Source organism: Callionymus lyra, chromosome 1 (assembly GCF_982586985.1).
Source record: "Callionymus lyra chromosome 1, fCalLyr1.hap1.1, whole genome shotgun sequence".
In the NCBI taxonomy this organism is placed as follows: Eukaryota; Metazoa; Chordata; class Actinopteri; order Syngnathiformes; family Callionymidae; genus Callionymus; species Callionymus lyra.
In genome coordinates, this window is record NC_141818.1 from 55,689,244 (window position 1) to 55,699,243 (window position 10,000).

A 10,000-nucleotide genomic window follows, 5' to 3' on the forward strand; every position below is an offset into this window, starting at 1 on the left:
TGACCTCTCGTGACCTGCAGGTGTTGGAGATAAAGTGTCTTCGAGGGTCAAAGTTTTTTTTCTCCCATCATTGAGAAACTAAAGCAAAGAACAAACATGAAGTTAAACGAGTGTGAAGATCATGTTGTTGTTGTTAGCATTTAGCTTCTCTAGCATGGTTTGGTCATGAAGAGTCCGTCAGGCTGACGAGTCGAGCTCAGACTGACGTTTGAAATCATCGGATCATGTGATTTGCCGTCTACTGCGGCGGCCATCTTGTTTCTGGTCACGTGACTAAAGTGTGTCTGACCTTTTGTCTTCAGGGGTCACGTCAACCTGACGATGCTGGGAGCCATGCAGGTGTCACAACATGGAGACCTGGCCAACTGGATGATCCCGGTACCACTGCGTCTCTCACACACACACACATGCACACGCAGAAATAGACGCATGCAGAGACACACACACATATATACACACACACACACACAAGCAGAGACGGACGCAGAGACACACACACACATATAGACACACACACACACAAGCAGAGACACACAGACATTTACACATGCACACACATTTACACACACATATGTATAAACGACATCACGATCAATAATAACATGTATTGATCCGTGTATAAACGACATCACGATCAATAATAACATGTATTGATCCGTGTATAAACGACATCACGATCAATAATAACATGTATTGATCCGTGTATAAACGACATCACGATCAATAATAACATGTATTGATCCGTGTATAAACGACATCACGATCAATAATAACATGTATTGATCCGTGTATAAACGACATCACGATCAATAATAACATGTATTGATCCGTGTATAAACGACATCACGATCAATAATAACATGTATTGATCCGTGTATAAACGACATCACGTCAACAACACGCTCTGAGGATGAAGCTGCGGTTATTTCTGCCGCTCGTGGAAAATGTGTTGTTGTCATAGCAACACAAAAAAGCCTCTGAGCTCATGACTCGTCTTCGGAGATATTTTGGTCGAGGATCAGACGTCGTGCTGGTCGAGGTTATCGTGAAGGTCATTGTCGAGGTCATTGTCGAGGTTATCGTGAAGGTCATTGTCGAGGTCATTGTCGAGGTTATCGTGAAGGTCATGGTCAAGGTCATGAACGAGGGACGATCAGAAGCGTGTCGTGGATCCTTTAGTGAATCTTTTAACCCATGAGTTTAAGGTTAAATGAAGCGTTTACTCATAAATGTTTTGGTACAAACGACATCATCTGTAACCTTGACATCATGTGACCAAACATGCTTTTACTATGAAGGTCTGAGTGACCTTTGACCTCAAGATAAAAAACGACTCGACCATAGTTTTGTTGAATAAGCAAACGTTTATGATGTATTTGGCAAAATCACAACGGAGACGAACCTTCTGACCTTGAGTTGGCCGAGCTTGACCTCCGACCTGTGCGGTGTGTTCAGGGTAAGATGGTGAAGGGCTTGACCTCCGACCTGTGCGGTGTGTTCAGGGTAAGATGGTGAAGGGCATGGGCGGCGCCATGGACCTGGTGGCGAGCGCCGGTACGAAGGTTGTCGTGACGATGGAACACTCAGCGAAGGGAGGAAAGCACAAGATCCTGGACTCGTGTTCGCTGCCGCTGACCGGGAAGCAGTGCGTGGACCGCATCATCACCGAGAAGGTCACGACCTTTGACCCTCCAGACTCCAACCTGATTAGACTTTGATGCTATTAGTGAGACGCTGTTTTTAAGCATTGAATATATATTTCAGTTTGAATCACATGACCGTCAGCCTGTCACATGATTGGCTGACGCAGCTCTGAGCTCGGTTGCTTTTGTCTGAACATTTATATATTCAATCAGTTCAAGATACTTTTAAATGTAATGATTCCATAAAAGGTTTAAAACTTAATTATAGGAATGATTTATATTCAAATGATAAGATGATTTAAATGTATTTTAAATGTTTAAAATCAAAAAACAAAATTTATCTCGAGTGAATCCAAAACTACTCGATGAACAACTTTTTATGTCTAAACATGTCAGAACCTGTAATTGACAGCCTGTCAGTCAGAGCCTGTGATTGACAGCCTGTCAGTCAGAACCTGTGATTGACAGCCTGTCAGACTCGTCACGTGTCACTTCCTGCCTCCTCAGGCTGTGTTCGACGTGGACAAGACTCGAGGTCTGACCCTGGTGGAGGTCTGGGAGGGGGTCACGCCCGAGGACGTCCGGGCCTGCACCGGAGCTCCGTTCCAGGCAAGTCTCCGCCGTAACATTATGACCACCCGAGCGCCCCTCAACACGACTGTCGTCCTGCAGGTGTCGCCGCAGCTCAAGCCCATGCAGCAGATCTGAGGAAGGAGTTTTGAATGTAGACACTAGCGCGTAGTTGATGAGGAAATCAAGTGTGTTGGAACTTCCTGTTACAAGAATCTTATAAATAAAGTTTGATTGAATCTCCTGAAACATCAAAATGAAGATTTAAATGTTAAACTTTTTTTAACAGTAGAAAGAAAACCTCGACAAAGTCAAACAATAAAAAAGAAGAATATAACTTGTGTTTGTTGTGTTTGTTTTTGCTCATACAATGAGATGGTGGAAACTTCCAGATCTGATTACGTCAGAAAACTGGTAGGTGTTGTTTGACACGATTAATTCTCTCGTGTCTCCTGCTCCTCAAATCACGCCTGTCTTCTGTGAAGCTGACATCAATGCATTGTTGAGATTTTTACTGACAAAATTAATTTGATCAAAGAGAAAATCTCTCCCCCTTTGTTTGGAACCTACTGTCTGAGCCCCTCTCCTCCTCTTGGTCCTCCTTCACTGCTGTCTCTGAGCCTCTCTCCTCCTCTTGGTCTTCCTTCACTGCTGTCTCTGAGCCCCTCTCCTCCTCTTGGTCTTCCTTCACTGCTGTCTCTGAGCCCCTCTCCTCCTCTTGGTCTTCCTTCACTGCTGTCTCTGAGCCCCTCTCCTCTTGGTCTTCCTTCACTGCTGTCTCTGAGCCTCTCTCCTCCTCTTGGTCTTCCTTCACTGCTGTCTCTGAGCCCCTCTCCTCCTCTTGGTCTTCCTTCACTGCTGTCTCTGAGCCTCTCTCCTCCTCTTGGTCTTCCTTCACTGCTGTCTCTGAGCCCCTCTCCTCCTCTTGGTCTTCCTTCACTGCTGTCTCTGAGCCCCTCTCCTCCTCTTGGTCTTCCTTCACTGCTGTATCTTTGGGTGATGTTTCATCACTAGTGAACAAGATGAAACCCTCCTCTTGCTCAGATGACGTCCTTCCTTGTAGGCTTTTTATCAAAGTATTTGATGTAATTGGCCCCTGAGTTACCAATATGGTGAACCTCTCCCTTTCCACAGGGGTTTTTAATGCATTTAAACCATTGTGGAGCCTCTGCTCAAAAAAACAGACTGACCTCAGTAACTTCAGGGCTATTTCTAATCTTCATTCTTGTCCAAGATCTTATCAGTGTTCTTCCTGAAGGATCCTGACCTTATCCCAGCGCCATCCTGTTCATTTTCTTCTTTGGTCAAATTTATTGATTTTCCCGGTTTCCTGCGGCGACACCGGAGGCGCCGCCGGTGCAGCGATCGCGAGCCTGAGGAGGCGACGCCGAAGACAGCCGGCAGAGACGAGCCGCCGCCGCTGATCCAAGCCGAGGCGGACACTGTGCAATTTGCGCACGTTTTTTGAACTTTCGTCGTGTGGATCACGAGCCCGACAACGATCTACTTCCTTTTCAACCTCTTCAAAATAAACGGAAGTAAATATGAACACAATCGCGAGGGTCTAGAAGTCTGTACACTGAGTATCTGCCGCCTTCACAACTACACACACGGACATTCAGATTCACACGGGATTAAAACTCATTCTCCACTATTATTACAAATACTTATTAATACTCATCCCGTGCGACTCGGACACTCGACTGTACTTTTGAAGAAACTCACAAAATGACCTTCATTTGTCTTTCAAACGAGCAAAAAGCAGGAGCTTCAGGAGGGTTTAGTTGTGTTTCTTTGACTCTGAAATAAACATTATTGTGTCGTTAAAGAGGTTTATTAAGAGTCGTGTGTGTCTGAGTCCCCCGCCTCTCACCCCAGGTAGCTGGGACAGACCCATCATCCTTGTGTCATCAACATCTGACCTGCAGAGAAGAAACCTTTGATGACTCACATTTACAACTCATTAAAACGAGTCCATGAGTCACTCACATGTGACTCATGGCTCTTCGGCTGCCATGTTGATGACGTCACGCAGTGGTGCGTTTAAAGCTCGTTTGATTTGAGAAGTCAAACATCTGAGGGTCACGTGGTGTCATGAATGACGAGAGGATCATCTGCGGGTGTTCAGAGGGAGGGAGGAGAGGAGGAGGAGGAGGAGGAGGAGAGGAGAGGAGGAGGAGAGGAGGAGGAGGAGGAGGAGGAGAGGAGAGGAGGAGGAGGAGAGCAGCCTGGGCTCAGTCTGCTCCTGGAGGTGTTGCTCAGCGGCTGTGGCAGCATGGCTTCGTCTCGCGGAAGGACCGACATGCGCTTCGCGGACTGGATGTCGAATCTGCCGCAGAACATGCACGAGACTCCGCTCACCAACCTGGCGATCCCCGGTGAGTGGCGTCGACGTCCGCGAGGATGCACGTGTGAGGGTCTTTGAACGCAGCACGACGAGCGCCGTGTTGCCTTCACTGTCCTCTCACTGCTGTAGTTTTAATGAAGAACCTGTTGCGCATCTTCAACATCGATAGTTGTGTCTGATGTCAGTGAACGCATCACCAGGTGTTTCATTTAATCAGAATCATCAGATCAATATCCTGATCAATGTAAACTTATGGATCAATTAAAGTGTTGAAAATAAACTAAATTCTTGAAATCCTGGTCAGAATTTCAAGTGTTTTAAAAAAAAAAATACGACTTCAATACTGGACTAATATTTACCACATTTGAAATAAATAGTTTTCTAAACAAATAAATACAAAATAAGGTTTTATTTGTAATAATTTTGTTAATAATTTAATTAACGTTAAACTAAACAAAAAACACATTTTCTGTGTTTGATTCAATTCATGAGGTTTTAAAGAACATGATTCGACAACAACAGTCACAGAAACACGTTTATTTGAGAACATTTCATAAAAATACACAAATGTTATTAGCATTGATCTTGGATGTGTTACGGGGTGACTGCAGCTAGCACTGTTAGCTAATAGCATTGATCTTGGATGTGTTACGGGGTGACTGCAGCTAGCACTGTTAGCTAATAGCATTGATCATAGATGTGTTACGGGGTGACCGCAGCTAGCACTGTTAGCTAATAGCATTGATCTTGGATGTGTTACGGGGTGACTGCAGCTAGCACTGTTAGCTAATAGCATTGATCATAGATGTGTTACGGGGTGACTGCAGCTAGCACTGTTAGCTAATAGCATTGATCTTGGATGTGTTACGGGGTGACTGCAGCTAGCACTGTTAGCTAATAGCATTGATCATAGATGTGTTACAGGGTGACTGCAGCTAGCACTGTTAGCTAATAGCATTGATCTTGGATGTGTTACGGGGTGACTGCAGTTAGCACTGTTAGCTAATAGCATTGATCTTGGATGTGTTACGGGGTGACTGCAGTTAGCACTGTTAGCTAATAGCATTGATCTTGGATGTGTTACGGGGTGACTGCAGCTAGCACTGTTAGCTAATAGCATTGATCATAGATGTGTTACGGGGTGACTGCAGCTAGCACTGTTAGCTAATAGCATTGATCTTGGATGTGTTACGGGGTGACTGCAGCTAGCACTGTTAGCTAATAGCATTGATCATAGATGTGTTACGGGGTGACCGCAGCTAGCACTGTTAGCTAATAGCATTGATCTTGGATGTGTTACGGGGTGACTGCAGCTAGCACTGTTAGCTAATAGCATTGATCATAGATGTGTTACGGGGTGACTGCAGTTAGCACTGTTAGCTAATAGCATTGATCTTGGATGTGTTACGGGGTGACTGCAGCAAGCACTGTTAGCTAATAGCATTGATCTTGGATGTGTTACGGGGTGACTGCAGCTAGCACTGTTAGCTAATAGCATTGATCTTGGATGTGTTACGGGGTGACTGATGCTAGCACTGTTAGCTAATAGCATTGATCTTGGATGTGTTACGGGGTGACTGCAGCTAGCACTGTTAGCTAATAGCATTGATCATAGATGTGTTACGGGGTGACTGCAGTTAGCACTCTTAGCTAATAGCATTGATCTTGGATGTGTTACGGGGTGACTGCAGTTAGCACTGTTAGCTAATAGCATTGATCTTGGATGTGTTACGGGGTGACTGCAGCTAGCACTGTAAGCTAATAGCATTGATCTTGGATGTGTTATGGGGTGACTGCAGCTAGCACTGTTAGCTAATAGCATTGATCATAGATGTGTTACGGGGTGACTGCAGCTAGCACTGTTAGCTAATAGCATTGATCTTGGATGTGTTACGGGGTGACTGCAGCTAGCACTTTTAGCACTTAGCATTGATCATAGATGTGTTACGGGGTGACTGCAGCTAGCACTGTTAGCTAATAGCATTGATCTTGGATGTGTTACGGGGTGACTGCAGCTAGCACTGTTAGGTAATAGCATTGATCTTGGATGTGTTACGGGGTGACTGCAGCTAGCACTTTTAGCTAATAGCATTGATCATAGATGTGTTACGGGGTGACTGCAGCTAGCACTGTTAGCAAATAGCATTGATCATAGATGTGTTACTGGGTGACTGCAGCTAGCACTGTTAGCTAATAGCATTGATCTTGGATGTGTTACGGGGTGACTGCAGCTAGCACTTTTAGCTAATAGCATTGATCATAGATGTGTTACGGGGTGACTGCAGCTAGCACTGTTAGCAAATAGCATTGATCATAGATGTGTTACTGGGTGACTGCAGCTAGCACTGTTAGCTAATAGCATTGATCTTGGATGTGTTACGGGGTGACTGCAGCTAGCACTTTTAGCTAATAGCATTGATCATAGATGTGTTACGGGGTGACTGCAGCTAGTACTGTTAGCAAATAGCATTGATCATAGATGTGTTACTGGGTGACTGCAGCTAGCACTGTTAGCTAATAGCATTGATCATAGATTTGTTACTGGGTGACTGCAGCTAGCACTGTTAGCTAATAGCATTGATCTTGGATGTGTTACGGGGTGACTGCAGCTAGCACTTTTAGCTAATAGCATTGATCATAGATGTGTTACGGGGTGACTGCAGCTAGCACTGTTAGCAAATAGCATTGATCATAGATGTGTTACTGGGTGACTGCAGCTAGCACTGTTAGCTAATAGCATTGATCTTGGATGTGTTACGGGGTGACTGCAGCTAGCACTTTTAGCTAATAGCATTGATCATAGATGTGTTACGGGGTGACTGCAGCTAGCACTGTTAGCAAATAGCATTGATCATAGATGTGTTACTGGGTGACTGCAGCTAGCACTGTTAGCTAATAGAATTGATCTTGGATGTGTTACGGGGTGACTGCAGCTAGCACTTTTAGCTAATAGCATTGATCATAGATGTGTTACGGGGTGACTGCAGCTAGCACTGTTAGCAAATAGCATTGATCTTAGATGTGTTACTGGGTGACTGCAGCTAGCACTGTTAGCAAATAGCATTGATCATAGATGTGTTACGGGGTGACTGCAGCTAGCACTGTTAGCAAATAGCATTGATCATAGATGTGTTACGGGGTGACTGCAGCTAGCACTGTTAGCTAATAGAATTGATCTTGGATGTGTTACGGGGTGACTGCAGCTAGCACTTTTAGCTAATAGCATTGATCATAGATGTGTTATGGGGTGACTGCAGCTAGCACTGTTAGCAAATAGCATTGATCTTAGATGTGTTACTGGGTGACTGCAGCTAGCACTGTTAGCAAATAGCATTGATCATAGATGTGTTACGGGGTGACTGCAGCTAGCACTGTTAGCAAATAGCATTGATCATAGATGTGTTACGGGGTGACTGCAGCTAGCACTGTTAGCTAATAGCATTGATCATAGATGTGTTACGGGGTGACTGCAGCTAGCACTGTTAGCAAATAGCATTGATCATAGATGTGTTACGGGGTGACTGCAGCTAGCACTGTTAGCTAATAGCATTGATCATAGATGTGTTACGGGGTGACTGCAGCTAGTACTGTTAGCGAATAGCATTGATCATAGATGTGTTACTTGGTGACTGCATATGTATATATTATATATCATGTTATGGTAAGTATATGTATACATGTATATTTATGTATTTATAATATATATATTTATACAGTTTATATGTGTGTGTATATACACAGTAAGTATATGTATACATGTATATTTATGTATTTATAATATATATATTTATACAGTTTATATTTGTGTGTATATACACAGTAAGTATATGTATACATGTATATTTATGTATTTATAATATATATATTTATACAGTTTATATTTGTGTGTATATACACAGTAAGTATATGTATACATGTATATTTATGTATTTATAATATATATATTTATACAGTATATATTTGTGTGTGTATACACAGTAAGTATATGTGTATATTTATGTTTTTATAATATATATATTTATACAGTATATATTTGTGTGTGTATACACAGTAAGTATATACATATATATGTATATATAGTACACATGTATATTCATAGAGTATATTCATGGAACAGCCACGAGGTGTTTCATCTGCAGCTCGACTCTTTGCTCTTGACATTTCACCAGAATTCTATTTGTATTTATTAGTTGTTTTTTAAATTATATATTGCATTATATTATGAATGGATTATGTTGTTAATATAAAATAATACATATTACGTTATTATTTAATGAATACTTAAGGAATATTTTTATTTATTTCTTTATCGTCCGTGGATCTCTGGACTGGATCAGCAGGAAGTGACTGATGGTGTCGAGTGATCTTGAGGTGAAGCAGGAAGTGGTTTTTTTCAAGTTTGAAAGTTGACACTGATCAAGTAATGTCTCGGTTTGATGACATCACTTCCTGCAGCTGCAACATGTTTTTAAGAATTAGATTAGATTTAATGGTGTTTCTTTCACAACCATGACTGTCCTGGAGTGTTGGTGACTATTAAACTATCTATGTATTACACATCAACTATCTATGTATTACACCTCAACTATCTATGTATTACACCTCAACTATCTATGTATTACACATCAACTATCTATGTATTACACCTCAACTATCTATGTATTACACCTCAACTATCTATGTATTACACATCAACTATCTATGTATTACACCTCAACTATCTATGTATTACACCTCAACTATCTATGTATTACACATCAACTATCTATGTATTACACCTCAACTATCTATGTATTACACCTCAACTATCTATGTATTACACATCAACTATCTATGTATTACACCTCAACTATCTATGTATTACACATCAACTATCTATGTATCACACCTCAACTATCTATGTATTACACCTCAACTATCTATGTATTACACATCAACTATCTATGTATTACACCTCAACTATCTATGTATTACACCTCAACTATCTATGTATTACACCTGAACTATCTATGTATTACACATCAACTATCTATGTATTACACCTCAACTATCTATGTATTACACCTCAACTATCTATGTATTACACATCAACTATCTATGTATTACACCTCAACTATCTATGTATTACACCTCAACTATCTATGTACTACACCTCAACTATCTATGTATTACACATCAACTATCTATGTATTACACCTCAACTATCTATGTATTACACCTCAACTATCTATGTATTACACCTGAACTATCTATGTATTACACATCAACTATCTATGTATTACACCTCAACTATCTATGTATTACACCTCAACTATCTATGTATTACACATCAACTATCTATGTATTACACCTCAACTATCTATGTATTACACATCAAGTATCTATGTATTGCACATCAATTATCTATGTATTACACCTCAACTATCTATGTATTACACAT

At 41.7% G+C, this 10,000-nt stretch overlaps 3 protein-coding genes across 3 annotated transcripts in view; 2 read left to right on the forward strand and 1 right to left on the reverse strand.

Annotated features, from left to right (window-relative positions):
- The window catches only part of oxct1a (3-oxoacid CoA transferase 1a), a 28,122-nt gene extending 25,572 nt beyond the window's left edge, over positions 1 to 2,550 (forward strand). Inside the window, exons 13-16 of the mRNA XM_087779020.1 lie at positions 303 to 378; positions 1,503 to 1,673; positions 2,151 to 2,252; positions 2,316 to 2,550. Of these exons, the coding sequence (XP_087635146.1) occupies positions 303 to 378; positions 1,503 to 1,673; positions 2,151 to 2,252; positions 2,316 to 2,351 (385 nt within the window). The 3' untranslated portion in view covers positions 2,352 to 2,550. The remainder of the gene's footprint in view (positions 1 to 302; positions 379 to 1,502; positions 1,674 to 2,150; positions 2,253 to 2,315) is intronic.
- ghra (growth hormone receptor a) overlaps positions 1 to 10,000 on the reverse strand; it is a 191,421-nt gene that overhangs the window by 121,978 nt on the left and 59,443 nt on the right. The gene's annotated exons all lie outside the window — the stretch shown is intronic.
- plcxd3 (phosphatidylinositol-specific phospholipase C, X domain containing 3) overlaps positions 4,453 to 10,000 on the forward strand; it is a 19,757-nt gene continuing 14,209 nt past the window's right edge. Inside the window, exon 1 of the mRNA XM_087779170.1 lies at positions 4,453 to 4,591. Coding sequence (XP_087635296.1) covers positions 4,489 to 4,591 — 103 coding nt within the window. The 5' untranslated portion in view covers positions 4,453 to 4,488. The remainder of the gene's footprint in view (positions 4,592 to 10,000) is intronic.